Source organism: Neovison vison, chromosome 6, assembly GCF_020171115.1.
Source record: "Neovison vison isolate M4711 chromosome 6, ASM_NN_V1, whole genome shotgun sequence".
Classification (NCBI taxonomy): Eukaryota; Metazoa; Chordata; class Mammalia; order Carnivora; family Mustelidae; genus Neogale; species Neogale vison.
The window spans coordinates 220,944,911-220,959,577 of NC_058096.1; the positions used below are offsets into that span (position 1 = coordinate 220,944,911).

At 61.1% G+C, this 14,667-nt stretch overlaps 1 protein-coding gene across 2 annotated transcripts in view; it reads right to left on the minus strand.

Annotated features, from left to right (window-relative positions):
- The window catches only part of KDM4B (lysine demethylase 4B), a 132,892-nt gene that overhangs the window by 25,295 nt on the left and 92,930 nt on the right, over positions 1–14,667 (minus strand). For both annotated transcript variants that reach the window (XM_044254483.1, XM_044254482.1), the window contains exon 10: positions 4,719–4,915. In XM_044254483.1, the coding sequence (XP_044110418.1) occupies positions 4,719–4,915 (197 nt within the window). The remainder of the gene's footprint in view (positions 1–4,718; positions 4,916–14,667) is intronic.

Consider the following 14,667-nt stretch of genomic DNA (forward strand, 5'->3'; position numbering starts at 1 on the left):
GGCCGCAGTTGCCCGGGGAGCCTCTATAGCGTGATCTCCCTGTCCTCCTCCCTGTCCGACCTCTCGGCCCTGGGAGACTCCTCGAGCCCACTCCAGCCCACCTGTCCGTCCACTTGGAACCGGCTCTCCCCAAGCACAGGCTTCTCACCTGTGACACAGGCACCCCACCCCAGTGACCCCCGCGTGGCCAGGTGTCTGGAGGCTCCTTCGTGGCCGCGTTCTTCTCTTTGGTTGGAGATGCAGCCTCACACCCCATCTTCTGCTGGAGATGGGGCGGCGGGAACGCTGAGCCCTGCTGTGCCTCACTGTTGGCCTCCAGTCCCCTCTGGTCCCCCGCCCTGGAGGCGCCCAGGCCTTTCCAGAGTCCCCGGCCCGAGCCGGCCTGCTCCTTATCTGCACACCCTCGGATCCGAGCTTCCTTTCTGTGCTGCAAAGGTGGGGCTCACTTGACCCCCACCTCCTGTCCAAGTCTGCAGACATGGCTCAGTAGTCGCCGGCCCTCTGCTGTTCTGGGTCACTCCTGCATGGTCGTCATGGTGGGGTTTCAGGAGCGACTGGAGAAAACCACACACTTTACCCTCCAGGCTTGACTGCGGCCACGGCCATAAGTTCCTGTGAACCAAAGGCTGGGACTGAGTCTAAATAGCCACGCTCATTTTCAGTGTAGAAGCAGGTGTCCTTGGACCTCGGGCGGCAGGAGAGGCAGCGTGGGGGGCTCCTCTTGGACCCCTGCCCAGGTGGCAGGCTCCGGGTGGCCCCTAGCCTGGTCACCACCGGGGCCCAGAGCACCCAAGGTGGCAGCTCTCACAGGACCGGCCGCTGCCCAGGGAGCGTCCGCAGGGAGCTGCGGGCTGCCAAGGCCCCCGGGGCCAGCACAGCCGCTGCATCCAATGAACCCAGTGCCCAAGGCCCTTATCCCCACCCAACCCTGCCGGCTCCACGGGACACACTCCCCTTTCCCCTCAGAGACAAGCAGCTGAGCGGTGAGGAAAGGATTTCACCTTCGAAAAAAAAATTTCACGGTCATGTGTGCTCTCGGAGGAACAATGGAGGACACATTCGGCGGGCCACCATGGGTGGGCAGGCCCAGCGTCACAGGGCTTACTCCTCAGAGACCAGGAGGTACGTCTGTGGGGAAGGGCTCAGGAGCAGGGCCGGGGGGCCCCTGGCAGGAGCAGGCCCAGACATGTGATGACCTCTAGCCTGGCTCAGGGTGTCAGGCACAGCGAAGAGAGAGGAGACAGGACGCCTGTAGGTCAGCAGGCACCAGAGGGGTAGGAGGCAGGACCTGGGCTCCCTGTTTCCATTGAGACAAGAGGGTGGTGGGTGGAGAGCGGCCAGGGGGGCAGGTGGGGGTCAAGGTCAGCAGGAGCTGGCAGAGGCTGCAGAGGGATGCAGACCTGAGGGTCCCTGCGAGGGAGCGCACCCCCTCGACCTTGCGGTCTGCAGACAGCTGGGCCCGGCCAGCACGGGGCAGCTCGGGCGTATTGTGGGGCTGGCGTGCGGCTGGCAGGTCGCATACCCGCTAGAACAGGCGGTCGAGGCGGGGCGTTTCTCAAAGCCCTCATGCAAAGGGACAAGGAGCTAGGAAGAAAAGCCCGTGTGCGTCTGGAAAAGGGCTGCTTGTTCAGAACAGGGGGAGGAAGAGCACGGAGATGTTGGCCTGCGCTGGGCACCAGACCCCACAGAGGCCTGAGCTGCCCAGGCATGGGTCTGCCAGGTGCTCGGGACCCAAGAAGCCGCACACCAAAAAGCGGGAAGTTCACAGCTTTGTGGCCTTTGTCATGGGGCGGGCTCAGTTCACGCGACCAGATTTTGGCACAGAAGATTCATCCGCAGGTGGGCAACAAGGGTACAGATCATGCCTCCTGGAGAGGCCAACTCCTGACTTCTGCCTGAGGCCATATTGCAGGGGGAGCACTGTCAGAAGACTGAACCTTTTGCAGGGTGGGGACCTGTCTGAGCCGGTCTGAGCAAGGACCGAGGAGAAGCTGCAGGTCCCAGAGAAGGAGAAGGGGCCGCAGGGGGACTGGAGGTTTGGAGGAGAGCAGCAGGCAGGTGAGAAGGCCACCCCAACACCATGGCCTTGGGCAGGGAGGTCACACGGTGTCTGGGAACAGCTGCGGGTGTCACAACTAGGGGTGCTCCTGGCACTGAACGGGTGGGGGTCAGGGGTGCTCCTTCACCTCCCGCAGAGCCCAGAGTGTGCCCTCCCAGAGATGACCTGGCCCTGGAGTCCCCAGGGCTACGGGGAAAGACCTGGTCTGGGGACAGACCCAGCATCATCCCTCACCCCTGGCCCAAGCCAAGGACGCTCACGGGGAGCCACCCCTCCCTGAAAACGAACCTTCAGAGGCTCAGGGGAGCTGGCACAGCTGGTCAGGGCGGGGGGCCATGTGGCCCGGAGAGTCACATGGGACTTGGGAGAGTCACCGAGCTCAGGCTGAGGGGCAAGGGCAGGTGTCCAGCTTGGATTTTTCTGAGAAAGACCCCCAACCCCTAACTTGAAAGAAAAAGAAGGCAAATAGCCATATTTTACATACTAAAGACTTTCCATGCTATCCCTGGGAAGAAGGCTGATTTGTAGTTCGGTCCCCCTGGCTGGCTACTGTCAGAGAGGTGAAGATGGAACGCTCCAGAAAGCAAGAGTGTCTGACAAGGGGGCTGCGGCAGCGAGGGGACAGCCAAAGCCGAGAGGGTAGAAGGCGCTTCCTCTGGCAGAGAAGGTCCTGGGCCGGCCGGCTGGGGTCCCCTTGTCCTCTGGGCAGACTCTTCAGACCGCCTCCAATGCCGTCCGTTCCTGGTGTGTGACACCTGTTTACTGGTCACCAGCTCCGCAGACCGACTCGGCTTGAGCCACAATCAATTTGCCGTCCTGCAAATGTGCACCCGGCCTGGGGGTGAGCCTTGCACTGGCTTGCTCTCGCCCTGCTGAAGGCTGGTCTCGCCCAGAAGCCGCTCTCCGCAAGGAGCACGGGGGGGAGCAGAAAATAAAAAAATCAAAAGGACGGATAACAAAAAAAAGCAGGAGAAAAGAGACTCACCTCCACAAGGGCTGTCAGGAGCAGCTGGAAAGCATTCAGGAACATTCTCGGAGACAGGGGCCCCCGGGGGGGGGGGGATCGTGTGGGGAGGCTGAGACTGGCCAAGATTCGCGGATTCGCAGACACAGGGCAGCAAGAACGGCTCCGTTGGGGGCAGGCTCTGGGCCATCACGGCCCCCCAGCCAGGGTGGTTTTTTCCAGAAATGGGTCCGAGGACATTTGTCCCTGTAGGGTGTGGGAGTGCCAGCAACTGGGCTCCCCGAAGGAGGGCTCCGTCCCAGCCTCCCGAGACACCGTCCGCAGCCGGCGGGGACAGGACGAGGCCGCAAGTGAGCGCGTGGCTGCAGGAGGGAGCGCTCTCCCCAGGCTCACACCCACCTGCTGCCTGATTCCACGGCGCCCACAGGCTAAGGACAGCGACTTGCTTTTGAAAGGTTCACAAAGTGACAAGAACGAGCATACTCGGTGGCAGGGGAAGAGGATACGAAACTGCACTTTCAGCGTCTGTGAATGAAGTTTTACAGGGACAGCCACGCGCACTGGTTTATGGAACGTCTACTGTCCACAGCGGCTTTCACGCTGTCGAGCAGCTGTGAGCCATCAGGACCCACACCACAAGGTTCCAGCTCACGGCCGGGGATGTGCTGAATGTTCTTTGGGCACCAGGAGGGAATCCGGCAGAACGGTGTCTGTGAGCCTCAGACCCGGAGAGCCCGGGCGTTCCCGCAAAAAGCCAGTGGACTGATGTTCTGGGTCCCAGGGCACCACTGGGCACTGCTGCCGGCTGTTTCTCCTTCCTGGCACAAAGCTGATTTCCTCTTCAGCCCAGAACTGTCCCCCACAGCCTTGGTGACATGCCAAGAGGGTGCTGTCGCTTTGCCCTCTCCTCCCGGACCCAATGCCAGGCATGCGGCCCAGCGACCTGCAACCCACCACACCGGGAATGAGGGTGGGAGCCAGGAGGGGTCCATGCTGCAGAGAGGGGCCCTCCGAGCCACGACGGCGGTGTAAAGGGCGTCCCTGGGGGACAAGACTCTGCACTCACTGCCATAATCGCAAACCGAAGAGCCGGATATTGGAAGCGCCAAATGAGCATCCCCAGCGCAAAGGACTGGGGTGCGGCCACCACATGGGCTCCAGCGAGACCTGCGGTCGCTCGGAGCCAAAAAAGGAAGGACCTGAACATCCCGCCATGCCGAAACAGGGCTCCTGTGCCCGGGACTGTCACAAGATGACGGGGACCACCTGCATCCTCCCAGAGAGGAAACCGTGTGGCTCAAGGGCCAAAGGGCTGGCCGCCCAGGAGTCGGTGATGTCAGAATGGGAAGGGACCCGAGTCCCTGACAACATAGACACCACCTGCTCCCAGGGCCACAGACCATGTTCCAGGAAGTCGGATCTGAGAAACACATTTGTAAGAGAGACAGGAGAGAAAGAGAGAAAGGAAGGAAAGAGAAAGGAGGAAGGGAGGGGAGGAGAGGGAGGAGAGGGAGGAAGGGAAGAGGAGGGGGAGGATGGGCAGGAGTGGGGAGGGCAGGGAGGAAGAGGGAGGTGGGGCACAGCCCGCAGCCACCAGCCAGGGGTAGCGTGGGAGTGGCTGGGGCAGCGGTCACTTACGGTCACCACCAGAGCCAGGGGCATGGAAGCAGCGGCCCAGTCTCCTGGCTAACTCACCTGCGCAGGAGCTTGGCCTTGAGCGAGGCCCGGGAGGCGCTCCAGGTGCTCAGCTCTGGGCTGCTCAGGGCCGTGGGCCGGGTGTGGTCGAGCACGGTCAGGTCCTTGCCTTGCTTCCACAGCTCGTAGCGCTCCGGCTGCAGGATGCGCACGAACACGTCCATGGAGATCTTGACCATGTCCTTCCGGCACGTGCACTGCGGGGGGGGGCGGGGGTGCAGGGAACATCTGCTAAGCCCGAGACCAGTGAGCCCGACAGAGGCGGGTTGAGTCCCACCCTGGCCTCTTCCCTTACTAGAACTTCTACCTCCAGACCGTGGGGAACCAAGTTGAAGCCGTGCCCTCTAGTGGGAGCCTCTGGGCCACCGCCGTGGAGTCACAGCTCCGGCCCGGCATGTAGCCTGGGGAAATGACAGCAGACCCTTTGCGGGGGACTCGGGGGTCGTCAGGCAGAGGGACGCAGCTTGGGAGCCCAAGGCCGGGAGGGGTCCGACCTCCAGCTGCCTGTGTCGGCTCTAACCAAAATCTGCCATCTGCCTGACACACGTACCCCTAAGTAGGTCAAAATGCCCGCAGACCGCTTCTTAACCGCAGTCATTTCAAGGGTCAGGAAGGGGGGAGCAGTCAGTCCCCAAAGGCTGAGAGCAAAAAAGCAAACGAGTGATTTTGAGAAGGTGCGGGGCACCCAAGGGCGCACACACGCCTGCTCGCGGATGCTGCCTCACAGGTTCGGGGAGAGGAAGCCAGGACCCACAGGCTCAGCGGCTGGCCCAGGGCGGCAGGAACTCAGACTGAAAGTGGCCCGGTGAGGAAGGGGGTGGCACAGTGCACCGGGGGGACCTAGAGCAAGGCTGTCTTGGACCGGAGGGTCCTCTGCATCTGGGAGCTTTGAGCACGGGGCAAACGAGCACGGCGAGAACAGACTGAAATGGGGCCCCTCTTGTCCCCACTTCTGCTGTCTAGGCCCATCCCTCTTGTGCCCTGAACAGCTCCCGCAGGCCCACACGTCCTGGAGGCCCTCCTCCAGGCCATTGCAGCTCGGCGGCCCCCAGCGCCGGGCACCTTGCAGGAGGCACACAGGTGTCCCAAGGACCCTGGAGGCACCTCTGGAAGTCGTGGGTCAGAAAAGCCAGCTAAAGATTCCAGAAGCTGGGCTCCAGTCGGGAAGCCAGCGGTCCATCAGCAGGAAGAACTCGGGCAGCCCTGGTGTCCCGACCTACCCGCGGGACGGACGACACCGGGGACTGGAAAATCATCCCGCTGCAGAAAGGGAGAGAAACTGAGCGGACGCTCGTCTGGCACAGAGCGGGCATAAAGGGCCAGGCAGTGAGTACTTTTAGCTTTGTGAGCGGCCCGGTCTCAGCACAACCTCCCAACTCCACGGCTGGGGCTCAGAATCCCCACAGATAATATGGGAGCGAATAGTGTACCAGTAAAACTAATGCACAAAAACAGATGAAGGCTCCGATTCTGCCCAGGGCCTGTTTGCAGACTGGTCTAGACTCTGGAGGATAAAGCACTTGGAAGCAGGTGGCCTTGAGGACCCCAGGAGGTGGTCTTGGCCCCGGGGTGCCCTCCTACCTTTGCCTAAAATGCACAAAGTCCTTGCCTCCTTATGGGGACACGTATCCCCAGGACATGTTGTCCTGTGAGTGCTGCCCAGAGGTCTCCCAGCAGTGACCCTTCAGGGACACGCCCGGGGACACCTGCGCTGAGGTCCCCGCAGCTCCAACCTTGAACGCTGGCCTGCTCAGAACGTTCTCAGGCCCTCTTTCTTTCTTTCTTTTTTTTTTTTTCAAAGATTTTATTTATTTAAATGACAGACACAGATCACAAGTAGGCAGAGAGGCAGGCAGAGAGAGAAGGAGAAGCAGGCTCCCCGCTGAGCAGAGAGCCTGATGCGGGGCTCGATACCAAGACCGGGATCATGACCTGAGCCGAAGGCAGAGGCTTAAACTGAGCCACCCAGGCGCCCCTCAGGTCCTCTTTCTGCCTCCCTGTCAAATAAACAGGCTTAGGAGAAGCCCATTTCCAAAACCATAGCTTAAAACGTGTTTCCATTTTATTTATTTATTTATTTTTAAAGATTATTTATTTATTTATTTGACAGACAGAGACCACAAGCAGGCAGAGAGGCAGGCAGAGAGAGAGAGAGAGAGAGGGAAGCAGGCTCCCTGCCGAGCAGAGAGCCCGATGCGGAACTCGATCCCGGGACCCTGAGATCATGACCTGAGCCGAAGGCAGCGGCTTAACCCACTGAGTCACCCAGACGCCCCATGTTTCCATTTTAAGCACGCATCTCTCTCTCCTTTACAACTGTGTCGCTGTCACTGTCACTGTCACTTTCTTAATGGAAACGGCAAGAAGGAAAAGATGTGACGACGCCAGCAACGGTGCTCCCTGCCCTGACAGGCCTTTCCGCGTCTGCCCCATCTGCCCCGGAAACGGGGACCACGGAGGACCGCCGTGTGAGGTGGGCACGGCAGGGCTGTGGGAGGGGCTCTGAGGAGTGTCCTGAGGAGTGTCCCGCAGCCGCAGCTCCCACCCCGACTCCCGGGATACCCACCCCGCGGGAGCTGGAAGGGGAGCTCGGGCTTGGAGACCACGATAACCTGACCACGCCACCGAGCAGGAGGGAATATTTATGGACAAGTGATTCCCAGCAAACGCAATTCATTTAATGAAAACTTACGCAGGAGAGAAAGGCTGGCGGGTAATTTGGCTTCGGAGTGGCGGGAGCACAGATGGTGCCCGGGCTTCAGCTTCCTGGCCCGGCCGCGGCCTCCCCAGAGTCCCCATTGACAGCGGCTTAAGGGATTTGTATGAAGTGGCTGGGCAATTGCTTTTCCTTGAGTAATTAAAAAAAGCACCTGTGTGCACTCTGATGCGGGCGCGCGTGGATGTGCTCATCGGAGCACTGCAGGGAGGCCTGGAACCTGGCCCGAGCCCTGCTGGCCGGCGGGGACAGAGCCCTGCTGGCCTGGGCGGAGCCACACTCCCGGTCCACAGGCTCTGGCTGTGGTGGGGCTGCGGTCCGGGGGGAGGATTCTGGAGCAGCCCTGGCACCAGGGAGCAAGCAGTGGGTCCGCGGGACCGGAGCGACAGCGGCTAGTTCAGGACGCGGCGGAGCAGCTGAGCTGGGGTGAGGGGAGGGCACGTGCCATGGATCTGTCGGCTCTGTCTGCTGCCAGCTGGTGGGGTTAGGGTGCTGAGGCCGACAGCAAGACTGAGCCTCTCCTCCCGGGCCCAAGCAGACCCCCAAGAGCCCAGCCCTCAGCACCAGCTCCCCTGTGACCGGGGACATCACAGGCTGTGTCTCTTGGCGGCTGGCTGGCCAGCGTGAGGAGGCTCCACGCTGCGGGGGGCTGGCGCGGAAGGGGGCTCAGAGCAGGGGGCGGGAGGGGCTCACCGCGGGCTCCTCAGGACAGCCAGCAGGTCGCACTATTTGTTTTCATTCCCCCCGTCACAGCAAGCCTGCGGAGACAGGCGTTTTCAAGGCGCTGCTGGAGTCACTGGAGCTGACAGTTTCTGCTGCCCTCGCACCAGCTCCCCAAGTTCACAGCCGTCCCCCACCCCCGTCCGCACCCGCTGCACACACAGAGTACTCTCAAAGGGGGTTGGCCGTGTCCTTAGTTTCTGATGAGAAATGGGCACAAATGTGGGGGAGGAGGTCAGGGGGCCCCCGAGCCGCCACCAGGGCACACAGACCCCAGCTGCCAGAACCGCGAGCGGGGTTCTGCGCTGAGCGAGGCTCAGTCACAAGGCGCCAAGTGGCACCTGTCCTGCCCCAATCCGCCAAGGCGGGGCGGCTGGTGGTCCCACTAGTGCCGGGCAGGGCCATGTGGGAACAGAGGAGGAAGTAAAGGCGAGAGGCAGGGAGCTGGCTGGGGGGAGGGGAGGTGGAGAGGGATGCACTGTCAGGAGGGGACACCCCTCCCCCCAGCCTGCCTCCCACCCACAGCACGGGCCCATTCCCCACAGCTCTCGGCCCTCACCGCTGGTTCCGGACTCACCCGTCTGTGGACATGGCCCAGCCCCTGCAGCCCCTCGCCAGTTCCCCGGTACCATCGGCCGCCAGCAGCAAAGCAGCACAGTTGGGGCCGGGACAGGAGGGCTACCTCCCCACCTGTGAGCAGAAACTGCTTCCCGGACAATGCTTCTGTCCAGCGGGCCGATGGCCCTGCAAAGTACGCCTCAAAGATCCCTTGACAGGTGACCCCAGGAGCTGTCCACGCCAATTTCCTTAGTTGGCACAATGTGTTCGGGGGTGCACCCCTCAATTCAGGCAAAACCTGTGCTGCCGGAGGGACAGCAGAGAGGGAAGCAACGGCCCCCCACGGCTGCCCACCCAGGCCGGCGAGGCCCCCAGCTGCCAGCCCCGTTGGAGCAGGAGGCGCGGCCGCTAGCCCTTCCTGTCACTCGAGGCAAGTGTCTCCTCCCAGGGACCTCACCCGAGGAAGGGATAAGCCCGGACAGAGCCGGCCTCCCCTTCGGTACCGACGAGACCACGCACGCCCGGAGGAACCATAAGCAGGCTGTTCGGCGGCCGTGGGCAGAGCCGCACGACGGCGCCGAGCGCTGCTGCTAATCCTCAGTCCCGGACACTGGGGAATGACAGAAACGTCCTGGGGACGGACCTGCCACCTCAGGAAATACAACACGCACGCTCGCAAGTACAGTCAGGCCCCGTCGTGAACAAGAATCTTCAGGAAAAGGCCAAGCCCCTTCATCAGACACCAACCACGGCTCCTTCAGCCGTGGGGCCAAACCATTTTTGTGCCACTTACTTTCCGAAATCTCTTTATTGGGCAGGTGCGTCCCTTTAAGTGAAAGACGGCCACGTGACAGAAAGCGGCCAACCGCAGCCCGCCGCCCGTCTGTAAATAAGGTTTTATGGCACGTGGCCAGAGCCACTGCGGTGCCGGTGCTGCCACAGCTGCCGGAGCGGTCCTACGGACACCGCGTGGCCTGCACACTCACGAACGTTCACAGAAAGTTTGGTGAGCCTTGATCAGAGGAGCAGAATGATTTCCACAGGGTGGCCTGAGGCCCAAGGACCTCGGCGGGGTGCGTGCCACAGGCCAACCCCACTGAACGGTATGAGCCCCTGCAAACGCGCTGGGGACTGGGCTGTGGCCCCCCACGTCCCCAGGTCAAGCCCTAACCCCTGACGTGCCTACACTTGTGAAGATGGGACTGTCGGGAGGTAAAGACACTTAAACCAAGTCCTCTCCCCGCTCCCGCAAGGACATGGCGGGCCGGCAGCCGTCGGCAACGCGCCAGGGGGCTCTCACCAGAGCCCAGTCCCCCTGGCACCCACGTCTCAGATGTCCAGCCCCAGAACCGTGGGGGGCTATGCTCCTCCTGTTTACAAGCCATCCAGTTCCTTTGTTGCAGCAGCCTGAGCTGCCCGGGACAGGTACCCTTGTGCATACCCCCCACTGTCCTCTTCTTAATTGAGCACGGCAGGCTGCACACCCCACCTCCAGCCGCTTCCAGAATCCAGCTCTCACCAAGTGCCAGGAAGCACCTAGAGCCTGGTGCACAGAGGCCGGACCCGAGGCCAGCTCTCCCCCATACCTGCAGCCCGAGCTGGCCATTCTCCACGAAAAGGTGCTTCCTGGAGCCCAAAAGGACCTCAGAAGGCCTGGGCCACCTGCCCTTTACCACGCTGGGGCCGACATCCAGCCTCAAAGAGTACCCAGGGCTGGACAGGACCAACCCCATGCTCTGGGGGGCTTCGGGTCCCCTCCTAGCAGAGACGCCGGCTCCTAGCCCTCAGCCACTGATTGCTCTCTCCTTGCTCGGAACCGCCTGGTGTTTCTGATTTTACGAACTCAGGTAGTCACACACGGAGGAGCGCAAGCAGAGGTCTCTGAAATGACACCGATGGAGTGACGGGGTCAGGCCCCGGGGCACCCGGTTTACTCGGAAGCCCTGCACCTGCGCCTCCAGCAGAAGAGGAAAGGCAAACTGCCCTGCGTGGTGGGGGGTGTGCTCTCCACCTCGGGGGGTGTGTGCGGGCGGCGCCCTCTTCTTCCTGAGTCAGTCTCACAATGCTACACCCGCAAGGGGTTACACTCTGTCCACAGCCAAGGAATACGTCCCGGGGGGGTCCCAGCCGCCGCTTCCCTGACCGATGGCCTGCACAGCAGATCCCCATGCTGTCTGGCCTGGAGGGTGTGCAGGCGCAAAGGGTCCGTGACCTCCTAAGCGTGTGGGTGAGTAAAAAGAAAGGTACTGAGATCAGATTGGGCCCCTGTAAAGCCACACAAAACCAGAGCAAAAGGGTCTCAGGCTCGGAGCTCCAAGAGGGTCCGCTCTCCCACGTGTCTACTATTTTTCTGTGCTCTCCGCTGGCAGGGCTGAATGGAGGCGGTGTCGTTGCACGCTGGTCCTGCCCTGCAGCGGCCCTCCCCTCGGTGGCATCAGGGGACAAGAGACCCACGCAGCCCTCCCCTGCCCCCTCCGGCACGCTCTCCTCGTCCTGCCGCTCACGTCCTGCTGTCTTTGACCGGACAGGCAGCTGGGGGAGGGCCGGCGGCAGGACGCCTCCTCACCCACCCAGGAACTCGCTCACCAGGGGCCTGAGGACTCTGGTGGCAACAGGCCAAGAGGGGAGGGGAGGGGAGGGGAGGGAGAGGGTGGGAAGAGGAGAGAGAGCGGGGGCAGGAGCCCAGCCGGGCCCCCCCCCAACACCGAGCCTCCTGTCACACCTGCCCAGGCCTCTGTGGCCCCCGGAGGCTCACTCCTGTCACAGAACTGCACGAGAGGCCGGGGATCTTGAGAGCGCCAGCCAGAGGCTCAACGAGAAGCACTCATGTCCCTTCCAGATGACAAATGACAAGAGCTGCGACCGTGGAGTTGAGGGGCGCTGGGCCTAATCTGAGCGCCGACCTGGGAGCAGAGAGCCTGTCGCCGCAGATCGGAAGACTGACGTATCAAACAGCCCGACATGCGTGCATGTGTCTCCCAGGACCTGCCGCTCAGACCGAGGAGAATGAGAAAACAGGGTAGGGTAGAGGTTTGCCTCTGGTTATCAACAGGGGCCCCAAGCAGAGACAAATAGGTTTCTTCTTTCCCAAGCATGAAAAAGTAGAAACTGGGATGTCGTCAGGCTCGGAGCGGCTGGCCCTCAGGGCCCCCGGGGGCAGAGGGCAGGCTCAGAGGGCGCACGGAGCCGGACCAGCACGTGGGCTCCCAGCACTCAGGATACCTGGCAGCAGGGACTCCCAGACCACCAACACGAGACCTGACTTCCACAAGGGCCCCCCTGCAGGACGAAGACCGAGGGCTGCAGCTCAACTCAACCTCTCCCTCCCTAGGCTTTAAAGCAAAAAAAAAACCAGGGGCGCCTGGGTGACTCAGAGGGTTAAGCCTCTGCCTTCGGCTCAGGTCATGATCTCAGGGTCCTGGAATCGAGTCCTGCATCGGGCTCTCTGCTCGGCAGGGAGGGAGCCTGCTTCCCCTGCTCTCTCTGCCTGCCTCTCTGCCTACTTGTGATCTCTATCAAGAAAATAAATAAAATCTTAAAAAAAAAAAAAAAGAGCAAAAAAACCCCAAGCCAAACAAAAAAATTCAGCCTTTTCATAGCAATCAGTATTAACGCCCAATACATGTTGGAGGATCTCCTTTACTAGCATCCCGTGGCCCTCACTGTGCAAAGCACTGCTCACCGCATGTTCCAACCACACGGGAGGGCCGACTCGGGTTCGAGTCAGCAGGGGGCAGGTGGCAACAGATCCATGGCTCCTCTGAGATTGGGTGCCCCATGAGCCCCCCTGCTCCCCATGACCACCCAGGACTTATTCAGCCACCGAGCACACTGGCGTCTGTCCCGCGGATCCGGGGTCTCCTCCGCAAGCATTTTGCTAAATGCAAAGAAAGCTTCAATGCACAGGCTCAGAAATGCGCCCCCCGCATTTTCCTCGGGAGGCTGGCGCCAAGCCTTGCCTACGGGGACAGGGATGGGAGGGGATGTGGGAAGTCATTACGATAAACCTTTCTAGGGGAAGGGGACCAGCCTCATGCTGTCGAGGATTTTAAATGAGATCACGCAGGCAAAGCTCCCAGCCGGCGGCTGGCAGATCAGTCAGCGTCGGCGCGTTTCCGATCATAAAACAAGACCCCTGCCTCCTAATTCTCCAGCCCCTCCCCGCGCTGCTCATCCAGCAGGAGACAGGAAGGCAACAGAAGGGTTTCTCTGCGTCTGATTGGTAGGTCTGGCACTTTGTTCTCAACTTCTGAGGAATTACCCTTTCCCAGCCATCACAAGCCCCCACAAAATGACCAAAAACATATAAAACAGGGCACTCTTGTAAAGCAAGATAAAAAACACTGAAAGCCAGACCTTCCTTGAACACCATGCAGCCAAAAGAGAGCCCTCCCAGGCGCTGAGCTCCCCCAGCTGAGCCCGCCACTCACACCTCCGCGACCTGGCCTACCGGACCTCAAGGCCACCGTGGCTCCTCGGCTTTGGGAGCCCTGGCCCAGCTGGAGGCAGCGCCCCCCCTCTGCCTCCAAGCCTGGACTCCCCAGCGCCCCCCTCTGCCTCCAAGCCTGGACAGCGCTCTGTGGGCTGGACTTCAAACAAGACCTCTCAAGGCTGCTTCCAGGGGCTACACAGCATCAGGCTCAGGGTGGGGGGGGTCCACAGGCAGCAAACACACATCTTCCACAGAGCTTGACCTCCCCCAACTGACACATGGGACCCAAATACCTCCAATTTCCACAACCTGGCGCACCCCGCTGGAGTATGAGCGCTCCCATGTTGCTAGCAGCTGCTCCCCAGATGCAGGGAGACCCCAAGGCACACACAGACGGAGCTCAGAAGAGACTTCCAGGGTCTACCAACAATTCATGGGGTACAGCCCTGGGAGGACCAGAGGGAGTGCAGAGGCCCCTGCAGAGGACCTGCTGCTTCCCCTGCCTGTATCTCCTTCTAGAATGTTCTCCACAAACCAACAAACACAGATGGTCTTTTCCTGTCAGACAGATGATGGCCCACAGCCACTGTTTACACCCTGCCTTTTCTCCAGGACACCTTTTCGGGGAATGCCCCACCTGAGAACTCAAGGAGCCGTTCACCCATTTTTGTGGCTGAATAGTATTCCAACACCCAGCTGGTTCATCGCATGTGTGGGCTCTTAGGTTGTTTTCAATCTTCTATGTGCCCAAGGATCCTCTATACCCTAAAATTAATACCATTATGGCTTGAGCAAACCCCTAACTTCACCTCCCTCAGCTGACTCTGCTAACAGCCACAACCCCCAGGTTTCTGGAGAACAGGATGGGCTCCTGTTCTTTTTGTTCAGCTCTCTTTACCCCCTGCCATGGGTGCCAGTCCACGTTCTTTAAAATGTGGATTGTGATTTTTCAAAAAACCACTCAGCCTTCCCTTAGCAGCCAGCCCCTCCCACCGAATGTTTCTGCGTGTTCACAGGCTCCGCCCCCTGTGTCTTCCCAGCCACAAGAACTGTCAGGGCTCACCTGCAGGGACGGACACCACAGACGATGCCCAGTGTCCGTCACCGACCACCCTAGCACAGCACGGCCGTTTGGCGGAGGCAATAACTAGAGTCAGGCTACCCTGGCGAGAGCACAAAGCCAGCAGACGCCCCAGTCCCCCAAGCACTCTGCTGAGGACAAGACAACTCCATTCTGCTGGAAATCGGGCAGGGACGGCCCTGGCGGGGGCACGGAGTGAAGGTTCATGGTGCTGCACACACTCCACCCCGCATCTATCGGGCACTCAGACCTCCGAGGGGCCCCAGGCCGAGACGCCCTGCTCTGGGCCCCACTCCCAACGAGCATTCCCGACCGGCCGCTTGTGCTGATCTGTGCTGGGACACGGAGGGCACGGACACCCTGGAGCCCAATGCCGGTCACAGGGAAGGTGGACACGTCACAGCAGGACCCACAGCCATCTGAACGCCAGACAGCCCCCGCA